This window comes from Dama dama, chromosome 12 (genome assembly GCF_033118175.1).
Source record: "Dama dama isolate Ldn47 chromosome 12, ASM3311817v1, whole genome shotgun sequence".
Taxonomy (NCBI): domain Eukaryota; kingdom Metazoa; phylum Chordata; class Mammalia; order Artiodactyla; family Cervidae; genus Dama; species Dama dama.
The window spans coordinates 29,648,201-29,665,706 of NC_083692.1; the positions used below are offsets into that span (position 1 = coordinate 29,648,201).

At 43.0% G+C, this 17,506-nt stretch overlaps 1 protein-coding gene across 1 annotated transcript in view; it reads right to left on the reverse strand.

The window, feature by feature from the left end:
• Positions 1-17,506, reverse strand: part of PRKCH (protein kinase C eta) — a 241,942-nt gene that overhangs the window by 19,618 nt on the left and 204,818 nt on the right. The window contains exons 11-12 of the mRNA XM_061156926.1: positions 11,035-11,173; positions 10,164-10,352 (exon numbers count right to left, since the gene is read on the reverse strand). Of these exons, the coding sequence (XP_061012909.1) occupies positions 10,164-10,352; positions 11,035-11,173 (328 nt within the window). The remainder of the gene's footprint in view (positions 1-10,163; positions 10,353-11,034; positions 11,174-17,506) is intronic.

Consider the following 17,506-nt stretch of genomic DNA (forward strand, 5'->3'; position numbering starts at 1 on the left):
AGTAGGACGGGGAGACCACTTTCTCTCCTACAAATTCATCAAAAGAATAACTGAACGCAGAGCAAACTTCACAAAATAACTTCTGATCGCTAGCTGAGGTCATCAGGTGCCCAGAAAAGCAGCCCATTGTCTTTGAAAGGAGGTAGGACAAAATATAAAAGATAAAAAGTGAGACAAAAGAGCTAAGGACGGAGATCCGTCCCAGGAAGGGAGTCTTAATAGAGGACATTTCCAGACACCAGGAAACCCTTGCACTAGCGGGCTTGGGGGAAGTGTTTGAATCTCGGAGGGCAACCTGACTGAGAGGGAAACAATAAATAAAACCCACAGATTATGAGCCTAAAAGCAACTCCCAGCAGAAAAGTACCCCAGACACCCGCATCCGCCACCAGCAAGTGGGGGCGGCATGGAGAAGAGCGGGCGGCATTGCTTGGGGTAGGGTCCGGGCCTGAGTGCCCTGAGGACAATCGGAGGGAGCTTTTGTGAGTTGCCAACTTGAACTGTGGGAGAGCAAAAGAGAGAGAGAGAAAATTAACCGGTGGAACACACTGCCGGCCATTCGCAGAACAAAGGGACCGAGAAAGTCCAGAGAAGAGCTTGCAGGCTGCGGACCGGCCCAGCCCCGCCGGAGGCAGGAGGCAGGGGGGAGGGGAAGGGGGCAGGCTCGGCCCTAAGGACCGCATCCCCTGTCGCACTGCAAACAGGCCTCCAGTTCCTAACCAAAGACCTGAGATTCTGGATGGTTGACATCCGCCGGGAGGGTCGTGGCGAGACACAGGGCGCAGGCACCCGACCGGCGCGGGCGGGGACTGGGGCTGGGGACACGGAGGGCAGAAGGCGCACGCACCCGACTGGCGCCAGCAGAAACTGAGACTGGGACCGCGGAAGGGAGTAGGCACGCTGCCCCTGGGGAGAGTGCGCCCGTAAAGCCCCTGGCTGCCTGGACCGCTCTGACGGGGAAGGCACAAAGAGCAGGCGCAGCTTTTTGTTCCGTGCTTTTGTGGAACACCCGAGGGCTGGAACCGCGCATAGCGCGGGGCGCGCTCCATATAGAACAGCCGGGAGCCTGAGCAGTGCAGACGGAGAAAGCAGCACCAGTCCCTCCCCGCAGCGCGACAGAACTAGCTACCTGAATAAGAGACCACCTCTGCCTGCCTGTGTCAGGTCGGAAATGAGGCTCTGAAGAGACCGGCAAACAGAAGCCAAATAAACAAAGGGAACCGCTTCAGAAGGGACCGGTGCAACAGATTAAAATCCCTGTAGAAAACACTGACTACACTGGAAGGGGCCTGTAGATATCGAGAAGTGTAACCTGGAACGAGGAGCTATCTGAAACTGAGCCGAACCCACACTGACCGCAACAGCTCCAGAGAAATTCCTAGATATACTTTTACTTTTTTTTTTAAGTAAGAAAAAATTTTTTTTTAAATTTTTTCTTTTTAATTTTTTCTCTTTTATTTTCCTTTAAAATTCCCTATTACTCCCCCATTACTCCTTAACTTTCATTTTCATAGATTTTTACAATTTTTTTAATTAGGGAAAATTTTTTTTTTCTTTCTTTCTTTCTTTTTTTTTCTTTTTCTCTTCTATTTTCTATTTTTCTTTTTCTCTTATTTCTTTTAAAGTCCTCTAGTACTCCTCTACTACTCCTTAATTTTCATTTTCAATACACTATAACCTTACAAAAAAAAAAAAAAGAAGAGAAGCCCTATTTTTAAACCAAACTTCATATATATTTCTAAAATTTTTTTTGTGTGTTTTGGTTTTTGTTTTTAATATAGCATTTTTAAGAGTCTAACCTGTACTCTAGATTTTTAATTTTTGTTTTTCAATATATGATATAAATTGTGAACATTTAAGAATCCAATATTCAGTTCCCATTTTTATTCAGGAGTGTGATGATTATTCTCTCCCAATCTTGACTCTCCGTTTTCTACCTCAGAACACCTCTATTTCCTCCTTTCCCCTTCTCTTGCCAATCCAGTTCTGTGAATCTTTGTGGGTGTCTGGGCTACGAAGAACACTCTGGGAACAGACAACTGCGTAGATCTGTCTCTCTCCTCTTGAGTCCCCCTTTTTCTCCTCCTGCTCATCACTATCTTCCTCCTCCCTCTCCTCTTCTTCATGTAACTCTGTGAACCTCTCTGGGTGTCCCTAACGGGGGAGAATCTTTTCGCCATTAACCTAGAAGTTTTATTATCAGTGCTGTATAGTTGGAGAAGTCCTGAGACTATAGGAAGAATAAAACTGAAATCCAGAGGCAGGAGACTTAAGCCCAAAACCTGAGAACACCAGAAAACTCCTGACTACATGGAACTTGAAGTAATAAGTGACCGTCCAAAAGGCTCCACACCTACACTGAAACCAACCACCACCCAAGAGCCAATAAGTTTTAGAGCAAGACATACCAGGCAAATTCTCCAGCAACGCAGGAACATAGCCCTGAACGCCAACATACAGGCCGCCCAAGGTCACACCTAACACACAGACCCATCTCAAAACTCATTACTGGGCACTCCATTGCTCTCCAAAGAGAAGAAATCAAGTTCCACGCACCAGAACACCAACGCAAGCTTCCCCAATCAGGAAACCTTGACAAGCCAATTGTCTAAACCCACCCACTGGGTAAAACCTCCACAATAAAAAGGAACTACGGACCTCCAGAATACAGAAAGCCCACTCCAGACACAGCAATCTAAACAAGATGAAAAGGCAGAGAAATACCCAACAGGTAAAGGAACATGAAAAATGCCCACCAAGTCAAACAAAAGAGGAGGAGATAGGGAATCTACCTGAAAAAGAACTTAGAATAATGATAATAAAAATGATCCAAAATCTTGAAAACAAAATGGAGTTACAGATAAATAGCCTGGAGACAAAGATTGAAAAGATGCAAGAAATGTTTAATAAAGACCTAGAGGAAATAAAAAAGAGTCAATTAAAAATGAATAATGCAATGAATGAGATCAAAAACACTCTGGAGGGAACCAAGAGTAGAATAACGGAAACAGAAGATACGATAAGTGAGGTAGAAGATAAAATGGTGGAAATAAATGAAGCAGAGAGGAAAAAAGAAAAAAGGATCAAAAGAAATGAGGACAACCTCAGGGACCTCTGGGACAATGTGAAATGCCCCAACATTCAAATCATAGGAGTCCCAGAAGAAGAAGACAAAAAGAAAGGCCATGAGAAAATACTCGAGGAGATAATAGCTGAAAACTTCCCTAAAATGGGGAAGGAAATAGCCACCCAAGTCCAAGAAACCCAGAGAGTCCTAAATAGGATAAACCCAAGGCGAGACACCCCAAAACACATATTAATCAAATTAACAAAGATCAAACACAAAGAACAAATACTAAAAGCAGCAAGGGAGAAACAACAAATAACACACAAAGGGATTCCCATAAGGATAACAGCTGATCTATCAATAGAAACCCTCCAGGCCAGAAGGGAATGGCAGGACATACTGAAAGTAATGAAAGAGAATAACCTACAACCTAGATTACTGTATCCAGCAAGGATCTCATTCAGATATGAAGGAGAATTCAAAAGCTTTACAGACAAGCAAAAGCTGAGAGAATTCAGCACCACCAAACCAGCTCTTCAACAAATGCTAAAGGATCTTCTCTAGACAGGAAATGCAGAAAGGTTGTATAAATGTGAACCCAAAACAACAAAGTAAATGGCAATGGGACCACACCTATCAATAATTACCTTAAATGTAAATGGGTTGAATGCCCCAACCAAAAGACAAAGATTGGCTGAATGGATACAAAAACAAGACCCCTATATATGCTGTCTACAAGAGACCTACCTCAAAACAAGAGACACATACAGACTAAAAGTGAAGGGCTGGAAAAAAATAGTTCATGCAAACGGAGACCAAAAGAAAGCAGGAGTCGCAATACTCATATCAGATAAAGTACACTTTCAAATAAAGGATGTGAAAAGAGACAAAGAAGGACACTACATAATGATCAGAGGATCAATCCAAGAAGAAGATATAACAATTATAAATATATATGTACCCAACATAGGAGCACTGCAATATGTACGGCAAACGCTAACGAGTATGAAAGAGGAAATTAATAGTAACACAATAATAGTGGGAGACTTTAATACCCCACTCACAACTATGGATAGATCAACTAAACAGAAAATTAACAAGGAAACACAAACCTTAAGTGACACAATGGACCACCTAGACCTAATTGATATCTATAGGACATTTCACCCCAAAACAATCAACTTCACCTTTTTCTCAAGTGCACACAGAACCTTCTCCAGAATAGATCACATCGTGGGCCATAAATCTGGTCTTGGTAAATTCAAAAAAATTGAAATCATTCCAGTCATCTTTTCTGACCACAGTGCAGTAAGATTAGATCTCAATTACAGGAAAAAAATTGTTAAAAATTCAAACATATGGAGGCTAAATAACACGCTTCTGAATAACCAACAAATTCATAGAAGAAATCAAAAAAGAAATCAAAATATGTATAGAAATGAATGAAAATGAAAACACAACAACCCAAAACCTATGGGACACTGTAAAAGCAGTCCTAAGGGGAAGGTTCATAGCACTACAGGCTTACATCAAGAAACAAGAAAAAAGCCAAATAAATAACCTAACTCTACACCTAAAGCAATTAGAGAAGGAAGAAATGAAGAAACCCAGAGTTAGCAGAAGGAAAGAAATCTTAAAAATTAGGGCAGAAATAAATGCAAAAGAAACTACAGAGACCATAGCAAAAATCAACAAAGCTAAAAGCTGGTTTTTTGAAAAAATAAACAAAATTGACAAACCATTAGCAAGACTCATTAAGAAACAAAGAGAGAAGAACCAAATTAACAAAATTAGAAATGAAAATGGAGAGATCACAACAGACAACACTGAAATACAAAGGATCATAAGAGACTACTACCAGCAACTCTATGCCAATAAAATGGACAACTTGGAAGAAATGGACAAGTTCTTAGAAAAGTATAACTTTCCAAAACTGAACCAGGAAGAAATAGAAGATCTTAACAGACCCATCACAAGCAAGGAAATCGAAACTGTAATCAGAAATCTTCTAGCAAACAAAAGCCCAGGACCAGATGGCTTCACAGCTGAATTCTACCAAAAATTTAGAGAAGAGCTAACACCTATCTTACTCAAACTCTTCCAGAAACTCGCAGATGAAGGTAAACTTCCAAACTCATTCTATGAGGCCACCATCACCCTAATTCCAAAACCAGACAAAGATGCCACAAAAAAAGAAAACTACAGGCCAATATCACTGATGAACATAGATGCAAAAATCCTTAACAAAATTCTAGCAAACAGAATCCAACAACATATTAAAAAAATCATACACCATGACCAAGTGGGCTTTATCCCAGGAATGCAAGGATTCTTTAATATCTGCAAATCAATCAATGTAATACACCACATTAACAAATTGAAAGATAAAAACCATATGATTATCTCAATAGATGCAGAGAAAGCCTTTGACAAAATTCAACACTCATTTATGATTAAAACTCTCCAGAAAGCAGGAATAGAAGGAACATACCTCAACATAATAAAAGCCATATATGACAAACCCACAGCAAGCATCACCCTCAATGGTGAAAAATTGAAAGCATTTCCCCTGAAATCAGGAACAAGACAAGGGTGCCCACTCTCACCACTACTATTCAACATAGTGTTGGAAGTTTTGGCCACAGCAGTCAGGGCAGAAAAAGAAGTAAAAGGAATCCAGATAGGAAAAGAAGACGTGAAACTCTGTTTGCAGAGTTTGTAGAGAACATGATCCTCTACATAGAAAACCCTAAAGACTCTACCAGAAAATTACTAGAGCTAATCAATGAATATAGTAAAGTTGCAGGATATAAAATTAACACACAGAAATCCCTTGCATTCCTATATACTAACAATGAGAAAACAGAAAGAGAAATTAAGGAAACAATACCATTCACCATTGCAACAAAAAGAATAAAATACTTAGGAGTATATCTACCTAAAGAAACAAAAAACCTATACATAGAAAACTATAAAACACTGATGAAAGAAATCAAAGAGGACACAAACAGATGGAGAAACATACCGTGTTCATGGCTTGGAAGAATCAATATTGTCAAAACGGCTATTCTACCCAAAGCAATCTATAGATTCAATGCAATTCCTATCAAGCTCCCAACGGTATTTTTCACAGAACTAGAACAAATAATTTCACAATTTGTATGGAAATACAAAAAACCTCGAATAGCCAAAGTAATCTTGAGAAAGAAGAATGGAACTGGAGGAATCAACCTGCCTAACTTCAGACTATACTACAAAGCCACAGTCATCAAGACAGTATGGTACTGGCACAAAGACAGAAATATAGATCAATGGAACAGAATAGAAAGCCCAGAGATAAATCCACGAACCTGTGGACACCTTATCTTTGACAAAGGAGGCAAGGATATACAATGGAAAAAAGACAACCTCTTTAACAAGTGGTGCTGGGAAAACTGGTCAACCACTTGTAAAAGAATGAAACTAGAACACTTTCTAACACCATACACAAAAATAAACTCAAAATGGATTAAAGATCTAAATGTAAGACCAGAAACTATAAAACTCCTAGAGGAGAACATAGGCAAAACACTCTCCGACATAAATCACAGCAAGATCCTCTATGACCCACCTCCCAGAATATTGGAAATAAAAGCAAAACTAAACAAATGGGACCTAATGTAACTTAAAAGCTTTTGCACAACAAAGGAAACTATAAGTAAGGTGAAAAGACAGCCCTCAGATTGGGAGAAAATAATAGCAAATGAAGAAACAGACAAAGGATTAATCTCAAAAATATACAAGCAACTCCTGAAGCTCAATTCCAGAAAAATAAATGACCCAATCAAAAAATAGGCCAAAGAACTAAACAGACATTTCTCCAAAGAAGACATACAGATGGCTAACAAACACATGAAAAGATGCTCCACATCACTCATTATCAGAGAAATGCAAATCAAAACCACAATGAGGTACCATTACACGCCAGTCAGGATGGCTGCTATCCAAAAGTCTACAAGCAATAAATGCTGGAGAGGGTGTGGAGAAAAGGGAACCCTCTTACACTGTTGGTGGGAATGCAAACTAGTACAGCCACTATGGAAAACAGTGTGGAGATTCCTTAAAAAACTGGAAATAGAACTGCCATATGACCCAGCAATCCCACTTCTGGGCATACACACTGAGGAAACCAGATCTGAAAGAGACACGTGTACCCCAATGTTCATCGCAGCACTGTTTATAATAGCCAGGACATGGAAGCAACCTAGATGCCCATCAGCAGATGAATGGATAAGGAAGCTGTGGTACATGTACACCATGGAATATTATTCAGCTGTTAAAAAGAATTCATTTGAATCAGTTCTAATGAGATGGATGAAACTGGAGCCCATTATACAGAGTGAAGTAAGCCAGAAAGATAAAGACCATTACAGCATACTAACACATATATATGAAATTTAGAAAGATGGTAACGATAACCCTATATGCAAAACAGAAAAAGAGACACAGAAGTACAGAACAGACTTTTGAACTCTGTGGGAGAAGGTGAGGGTGGGAAGTTTCAAAAGAACAGCATGTATATTATCTATGGTGAAACAGATCACCAGCCCAGGTGGGATGCATGAGACAGGTGCTCGGGCCTGGTGCACTGGAGAAGACAGAGGAATCGGGTGGAGAGGGAGGGGGGAGGGGGGATCGGGATGGGGAATACGTGTAAATCTATGGCTGATTCTTATCAATGTATGACAAAATCCCACTGAAATGTTATGAAGTGATTAGCCTCCAACTAATAAAAAAAAAAAAAAACCCTCAACATTCTAAGAATGAAAAAAAAAAAAAAAGAATTATATAACTCTGAGGTCTTTCTTTTAAATAGTAAGAAAAGCTAAATCAGCTGTGGTAATTGGACTAAATATGTGCATCATGAAAAACCATTAGTACTGTGATGGTGGTCACTGCAGGCCACAGGGGATTAGCATGCCTTGGGAGTCAGAAGGACCCCAACTCTAGACCACAGGACTGGGAGAGTAATAATTCAAAAGTAAGCCCAACTCTGCAGCACAATTTGTTGTGTTATCATAGATTAGGTCATCCACATTTTCCTTCCAAGGGTTGAGAAATTTTAAGGCATAAATCTATAAAGACAAGCCCTTCTCTCTGATTTTTTATTAATGAAAAATTATAAAAGCCACATTCTCCTTAGTCTAGATTTTCTACTAAATATACAAATAAATTTTTCTTATGAAAACAGGGTAGATAGAAGACATTTGATAGAATCCCAAAGTACTTCACTTTTATTTCTATGTGCAATTAAAGCTTCTTCAATATTAGGAGAGCACTGGTGCCTGAACTTGAGAATCAAGTAATAAATTACGATTCACTTGGGCAATATTTGCCTGAGAAGGATTTCTGTGATCATTTCCTGAGAAATCTCCACTTCTAAAGTGGAGACTTCTCAGGAACAAGCATTTTATCGGCCCCAGGACAGAGTACTCTGTAAACAACATGTCCTTAAAGTGACACTAATTATATGACTGGAGATTTCCAGAGAGACAAGTCTCTCACCAACAAAGCTAGTATTTCCCGAATTTAGTTTTTTTTGTCTCCAATCACTGGAAGTGATATAATTTGAACAAAGTAATTTCTGTTCATAGATACTACCCATAGATACTACCCCAGAGAGAATGGATTGTTCTGATATTCCCCTGTTTGAAGAATATTCATCTTTATTCTCTCTGTGCATATACTGGGAAATAATACCTGATTTCCTAATAGGGTATTGACCCAAATTATGTTATTCTCGCATTACATGTTAACTTTTTTATAACTTTATATTTTACTGGTATATTCAGGGTCTATAGGATATATAAGACTGTAAGGACAATAGGTGATGTCATATACTGGTAATAAACAATACAAAAAAATTAGTTATCATTCTGTACATTAAACAGGTCCTAGAATCAGAAGGTTATTGGCATATGGCAGGGCCCCTGATCAAAGCCCTGGAAGAATTTCTCTTTCTTGTTGGTTGTTCCTTCTTAATTTTTTTTGTGGTTTTCTTCATCTATCTCTTTTTAAAGCTTTTTATTTTATATTGGAGAACACTGATGAACAATGTTGTGATAGATTCAGGTGGACAGTAAAGGAATTCAGCTGTCCATATAGATGTATCCATTCTCCCCCAAACTCCCTTCCCATCCAGGCTGCCACATAACGTTTAACAAAGTTCCCTGTGTTACACAGTAGGATCTCGTTGGTTTATCCATTGTGTATATTATTTGTGACTTTCTTATTTTCAACATAAAAGCATCAAATCCACGTTTCTTCCACACTTGAAAATAAGGCTTCCATCACATTGCCTTAAATGCACAAAAGAAAGACTTTTTCTACACGATATTCCACACTGCGCCTAAATTGTGGGCCTGGCACCTGACTTACACAAGGACAACATGGAAGCAAATGAGATCTTGCCCAAATCTGAAAAACCTCTCTTCTCGGCCAACACTACTGGAAAGGCCCCTTCATCCTGCTCCTTGGATGCTGCCGACAAAAACACAATCAGTACAGAAACAACTGCTAGCGCCATTTACATAACCCAACAGCCTTATTCGTCCTGACTGGACGAAATAGGAGCATCACCTCACCTACACTGAAGCCACAAGTGGTAGAAATAACTTGACATCTGGCCAACAATGCTATCAACGACTATTACATGTGCTCAGTTGCTCAGTCATGTCAGACTCTTTGCAACTGTATCCCACCAGGATCCTCTGTCCATGGGATTCTCCTGCCAAGAATACTAGAGTGGGTTGCCATTTCCTCCTCCAGGGGATCTTCTTGACTCAGGGATCAAACCCGCATCTCTTGTGTCTCCTGCGTTGGCAGGCAGATTCTTTACCACTAGCATCACCTGGGCAGTTGGCTCCAAAATAACTATTGCATAAGAGGACAAAAAAGCCTGAGAAAACACTGGTTCTTTGATTCTATAGATTAAAACACACATTTCAGTTAGAGCTGGTAGGTGGTATCAAAAAACAAACAAACTTCAAACCCAAACAGCACAAACAGCATGCTGGTTTATAACAGTTGGAAAGCTGGCTGAGTATGTCACACTTACAGATTTCAGGATCCCTGTGGCGTCTTCATGCAGCCATGTAGGGTAGACCACTTCATCATTCAGTATGGCCTCAAAGAGATCATCCTCGTTCTCTGCCTCGAAGGGCGCGTGGCCACATAGCATCTCATAGAGCAGCACGCCCATAGCCCACCAGTCCACTGCGGGCCCGTAGAGCATCTCCTGGAGGATCTGTGCAAAGGGGTGACATGAGAAGAGCTCTGTGCATCTAGTGAACAAACACACCCTTAATGACTACAGAAAATGAAGGATTAGGAGCTGAAGTAAAGCAAGGGAATTCCTGCACTGGCATGCATGTTGTGCAGGACTAGATGCACTAGTCCATCTCTAGATTGGGGTCTATTTTCCTGGGGTCAAAGCAGAGAGAGGCCTTCTCATCCAGGTGGTCAAACATCTATGATTTACTTAGGCCAAAGTAATAGTATACGCCGATCCAAACCAGAAAGCGCTTTGGGACTACATCTGTGGAGGAGGAGGAGGTGGGCTCACTGACTCATATGGGGGCAATTCAAGAGCTTGTGGTTATTTCTGCTAAATGGGGCTGGGATCAAAGCTCTGCGTAGAGACAAAGAAGAAAATTAAGTGGGCCAGGTGTAGAATGCACTTTCTCCTCATTCAGGGCTAAACCCTGAAGCAACTGCAAAGTTTACAAAACTCTTTTGGACTTGAATTTGTACTGGGAGGAACCGAGGACAGTTTCAGCCATCATTCACCCAAGGAGCCAGAGAGGAGTCTGGAGGTGTCAGCTTTCAACGCCGCCCACAAGCTGCAGCGTCTGCTCGGCCTTGCCTTTCGGATGGGGCTCCTGGGGAGTCTGGATTCCCAAAGCCGCTTAAGCAGTGAGCACACTCACCTCCGGAGCAATATAGTCGGGCGTGCCGCAGAAGGTGGCTGTGGTGACCCCGTTGCAGATCCCCTCCTTGCACATCCCAAAGTCTGCCAGTTTGCAGTGGCCCTCATGGTCCAACAGTACGTTGTCCAGTTTCAGATCCCTGCAAGAAACACAAAGCAGCAAATATGGGAGGGCAGCCGGGCCCCAAACCATCCACCTGGCTGAACTAGGTCATGAGATGGGGGTCAAACAGCCGGGAGAGCTTTCTGCACCCACCCTTCAAAGGGGACACACTTGTTTGTGTTATCTGGATAAGAGATTGAGATCTGCTCTCGAAATCTGCCTCATGGTCCTGGATGATGGTTCCATCTGAATGGGCTAACCACGCATCAAAACACAGGCTGCCCATTAAAAACTGACAATGTGACTGCCAGGCTTCCCACTGACCTTCTATCCAGGAGACATCCACCCACCCTACACCCTGTTCTGCGGCATCTCTCTCTGCCCACTGGCCTTCGCTTGGTGAAGTCCTAGAGCACGTGGCCACTGCGCAGCACACACTGGGATAGGCATCAAGAGCAAGATGATCCTTCTCCCCAAGAAACGCACTGTGTGTTTGGGAGACAGATAGATATTCACTTGACTGTCTGCTCCATGGAGGAGGCATCAGATGCATCTGGTTCATGCTGTGCCTAGCACAACGCACTCAATAAATCTTTGTTCAAAGTATATACACATAGATGTGTGTGTGTGTGTGTAGATACATAAATATGTGTGTATACATACACACATACATTGGGGGAAAGAGGAAAGGAGATGGGGAGGGAGATAGAACCAACTGTTGTGTAATACAAGTGGCATGAGAGAAGTAGGAACCATGTGCTGTAAGAGAAAAATGAGAAGGAACAATTAATTCCTATTAGTGGCAGGACAGAGGGACAGTTCCACAGTAGAGGCAGGAATTGAGCTGGGTCTTACAGCATGAGTCAGTCTCCTAGGTGGGGAAGCAGTATGAGATGGTCACTGTGGGCAGGTGGACAGGGCCAGCGCACAGAGCAAGCGCAGAGATGCAGGTGAGCTCAGGAACCCCATTTGGCCTAGGAGGACTCACAAGGAAACACTGAGGCCATCACAATGCCAGGGCTAGAAAGCAGAGCTAGGTCCATACTGTGAAGGGCCCTGCATACCACACTAAGGAGTTCTGATACTTAGATATTAGGCAAACGTGATCCACTGAAACTCTCTAAGTTTTCCAGCTGATGAAAAAAGATCAGCTAGAGGGGAGCTGAGAGAGTCCAGGGAAGAGATGTTAAGACCTGAACCAGGACGGTGACAGATGGAATGGAAAGTAAGGGTCAGTCAGCAGTGCTTTAGTGAAAACACTATCAGGATTAAGGCCTGATGACCACTTAAAGGCAGATGAAGAGCAGCAGCAGAACTGATGACTCCTGGGTTTCTGCCTTAGATTCAGTGGGTTAGTGGGGACATTAATGACCAGGGAAAAGCAAAACAGGAGTGAGAACAGGGTTTGTTTGGGTATAACCCAGATACATAGAAACCTCAGATATTACGGTGAGTGTATGGTAAAGGCACTCACCCTCCCTCCCCTAACCCAGAGGAGCAGAATCCAATCACGGAAGTGAGTTTCCAGCAGCAGAACTGCTTGGTGAAAGGTATCGATGGAGGTAGGAACGTGGGTCAAATGTCAATAAAACTGTCTGCAAATGAAAGGCAGTGCTTCTAAACACCCCCTCCCCGACATAGGCTTCTGGCATCAACTGTGTCCCATTGCCCACACATACCAGGCATCATAACAGAGGGAAGCTGGCACCACAGCAAGCTGGGAAAGAGCACACACCTACATCCCATTGTCTGCCTCTCAATCTAGCCTTGGGGAGGATCAGGGGAGCAGCCCTGCCTACAGGGCGACAACCTCTATCCTTTGATTTTTCAAGGAAAGACGTGCTCAGAGGCAACCACACTGGCTTAGCAGTGAAGGAGGCTGCCCAGCCAGCAGCAATGCTAGACCACCGCCCTGACCTGGAGGTCTGCAGTCGACTGCCAGGTGGGAAGCTACAGTAGCCGCGGCCTCCTGGGGCTATGCTATGGGGAGTGACAGTGGCCCCTCACTGGGCATCTCCACAGTGGGGGCTACTGACTGCTGCTCTAGGTCTTTGCATCCCCAGGGGGCTGTGTCAGGGTATTCATGGCTCTGTTTTTCCATATCTTCCCATCTCCACTCTGACAATAAAGGCCTGTTGGGCTGCTTGGCCCAAGGGGAGAGTCTGGTCTCTGTCCACCCCGGGATCACGTTGCCTCTCCAGGGAGGCAGGTGATGACAGAACTGGCAAGACTGGTTTCCACACTGGGCCCAGTGAGTTGATGCGGCTGGACCACGTGGGACCTGCAGACAGGGGTCACTGGAAGCCACCCAGGAAGGAGAACCAAGTCCCGTTTTCCAGGAATCCCCGGAGAAGCAAGATGAGAGCAGCAGCGCTTTCTCAGGCCAGCCTCCACTCTGCGCTCATGCTCCAGGTGTCTCCCGGGTGTCTGGTGGAGATATGCTGGGTGCCTGTGCAGCCACTTCAGCAATGCGAGGCTCCTCCACCTCTAAACCAGACTCGGCCCCGGCCCCCCAATCAGCCTCCTGCGCCTTTCCCTGGGCAGAATCCCACGTCCCACACAAGCTTTCAGTGGGCTCTGGTCTGTGGAAACCATGTCCTCCTCCACTGCCCTCTCAACACACACACAGTGTGAGCAAGATTTATTAGCCCGCATGAAGGCAGGATCCCAGAAGAACAGGTGTGTGTGTTGTTGGGGGGCGGGGAGGATTCTGGTCATAGCCACTGTCAAGAGCATGGTCTCAGTCGTTCTGCTAGAAGTGGTTTCAGACTCGAGGCCCTATTAGTGCCTGGTTGTCTGGCTCCTCTGGGGACTCATCAGTCCAAACGCTGTCATCTCTAATCTCTGCCAGCTCCAGCTTCTCATCTGCGGCTCCAGGAGGGATCACGGCCTTAGGGGATCTGAGCCTCGGGGCTGGCTTTATCAGCCCCATGTTCCAGCCCAGCAGTCCACGTCTGTGTGGTCCTACACTCAGAGACCTCTGATTCTCACACTGCCAGAAAGGGTGGATGCATTTCTAAAATCTCCTGAAGCCAATGCGCCTGCTGAGAGCTCAGAAAGTCTCTCCTTGGGTAGAAGAAGCAAGTGCTAACAGAAACCCACGATGGTCTAAAGAGCCAAACTGACATTGCTCAAGAGAGCTTGTGACTAAACGTCCCAGCTAAGAGGTCTGACTGCCTCTTACTCAGCAGCCGTCACAGGTATCAGGACTTGTTCGGGGAGGGAAAAGCGCTTTGTCATCAGTTTCATATGCTGCCCATCACAATGCCCTCTGCTCAAAGAAGTCTTGGGACACGGCCCCGCTGCTCAGGACAAGGAACTGAGCGGCCCTAGGGATGTGACTTGGCCTGGTCATAGGATGCCCCAGGGTACAGAGGCCATTTCTACACCTCAGTCCTGGCTTTGCAGTCTCCTTTTAGGCATTTTCAGAACTGGACCAGCCTTGAGGGAAATGCCATTGCTGGTTTCATACCAAGTACTACCTGAGACCTGATGCTCGGAAAGATTGAAGGCGGGAGGAGAAGGGGACGACAGAGGATGAGACAGTTAGATGGCATCACTGACTCAATGGACATGAGTTTGAGTAAGCTTCAGGAGTTCGTGATGGACGGGGAAGCCTGGTGTACTGCAATCCATGGGGTCGCAAAGAGTCGGACATGACTGAGCAACTGAACCGAACTACCTAACAGGACAAAACTCTCAACTAGAAATAATAAGGGGGTTTGATTAAGAGCATAAGATAACCTGAGGATTCAGTTCTGCCCTCGGTCCAAACGTCTCATACCTCTATTGTGAGGTCTGTGCCGATGTCCCCAGATGGTCAGCTCTGCCCCCAGAGCACCCAGTTCACAGCTCTATGACTGATAACTTTCACTGCATTCCAGAAGACTCTTGTCTATACACCTGTCTCACCCCTTGGCTGGGGCTAAGCCTTATTGCTCCCTGGCCTCAGCACACACCTGACACAAGATGCTGACCAAAGAGATAAACAGAGGCATTTTGGATGGGTCACAGTGAGTTGCACCAGCCAATTCAGAGCCTATTTTATTTTGGTGGGAAGGAATGAAGTTCCATAAACTTCACTGGAACCCTTGTGCCAAAGTAATTAAACCTACAAAAATCCATGTGCTTTTCCTCTTGGAGAGAGATTCCAGAGGTGAAAGAAAGAGCCCCGAAATATAATAAATTCAAATTCTCTGCTTTAGGGGAAAAGACACCACTTTAGGAGGGGCAATTATAAAGCAGAGAGGACCCAAGCATAATCCTTTCCCTCAGCTCACACACAGATGAAAGAGGAGAACACAGAGCCATTTGTGGCTATTGTCAGCTTCCACTCTAAGGGTAAATAGCTATCTTCACTTAAACAAAAAAACCAAAGCAAAAAAAAAAAAAAGTCACTCTTTGACTCCTGAATTGAATATGAAATAGGCAGAGAGGTCAGTTTTTGGCTTTGGACTTCCTCAGCCTCCCCAGCCAACATGTAAGTCAGCAGCCGAAGTTAACAAGGCTCCACAACGAAGATTACAAGTTCATACAGGGCACAGGCTCAGATCCTAAAACACCAAATACACAATTATGGCCTCATCATTCATTAGCTTATTGAGCAGTGGTATTTAATAGCTCTACCTTTGTTATGCAAGCACAGAAGGGTAGAAAGAGTTATTTTATCCTCCCTGATGGTCTGAAAGGTACATTGTTCTTGCCAGGGTAATGAGGGTTACTTAAAATGCCCACAGTGGTTTCAGAGAGGATTCTGAAGTGGTTGAAAACAAAGGAAATTCAGAAATTGTATTTGTTTTGTTTTCACCACGAGCTATTCTGAGAGTCATAAAACAGAATGACAGGAGTCTTACTGCTTAGATCTCTGGACTCAGTTATTCTTCCAAAAGAAATAAAGACCAGTGAGTTGAGACTGGCTCCTTGAACAACAATGCATCTAAGAGGCTATTCAGAAGCTATTTTTAATGTATCTTAAAAAATTTTATCATGGAACATTTCAAACTTATATGGAAGAACAGTGAATAACATAACATCTCCTGTAGTGATCACACAGCAAATACAGCTATCAATGCCCAATCGTGTTTCAACTGTACTTCTACTGCCTTCTTGACCCATCCTTTTTGTCGGATCTGGAAGCAAATCCAAAATATGAAATCGTCTCATCTATCCATATTTCAATATCTAAATCTAAAAGACTATTTTTTAGATAGAGTACAACTTTGGTATTAGTTATCTTAAAATATACAGTCAATATACTATTGTAAGTATATTGCTTTTTGTCTGTTTGCTTATTTGGGTGTGTGTGTGTGCCTGAAAAAACCTTCTGTAGATGATGATAACAAAATAACAACAACAACGATTAGTGTCAGTAGTAGTAACATACACTGAATGTTCACTAAATGCTAAGTGCTTCATCCACATTCTTATTTTACCTTCAACCCTATGAAGTAAGGTCTACATCAACGTCATTTAGTGAGCCAGGGATAAAGTCAGGATTTGAATTCAGTTCTGCTCACCTCCCTCTAAGGCCTGGGCTCCAAACCCACCACAATAGGCACACTCTCTTCCATATAGTGCTACTGTGTCACTGGCTAATTCTCCTAGTAGGCTATTTCCTGAAAGAACTTCATCAGTTGAAACAAGAACCATCTGAAAATCAACAAATATCCTGAGACTGATTTATGCCAAAAGGACATGTGACACGTTATTAAATGCATAATCAAAATTCTAGAAAAATAAATTCTTTGTTTGGTTCTTAACTTTTGCGTGGAGGAGTTGATTGGATTTCATACAATCTTGAAGGTACAGGAGTAGGGGAACACATAGCAAATCTCTTTCTAGTTGTCAAATACTATAACGATAACTCTCTACCCTTTTCTAAGGAAGAAAAGCTGACATGTAGGCAAGAGTTAAGAGGTGGCATTTGCCAAGAGAGTGAATTTGGATTATGATCTCAGTCTCAAAACAAAACCATTTAGGGTTAGTTTGTGTTTTAAATATCTGGGTTTATAAAAACTTGACAGCTTTTTGAAGCAGGGCCAATTGTATTAAATTGGTAAAAGAATTCTAAAACGTCACTGAAAAAGCAAAAGCCTAAGTGGTTTTATCACCTGTTATAGTAATGCCATTTGTGTGTTACCTAACAGAAGACATTCAGCCATTCATTCATCCAACAAATCTCTGGGTACCATCCACGAGCCAGGCAATATGCAAGGGGCTCAGAAGATTAAAGGAGACAGGAAAGAGCAGGACCTCATACAGCAGGGTCCAGTGAGGATTTCAGTCCTTGGTCCAAGAGGGAAAAAAAGAAAAGAAAAACATTGAAAGGTCTTAAACAGGAGAAGGATGGCATTAATCTGATTTTACAACA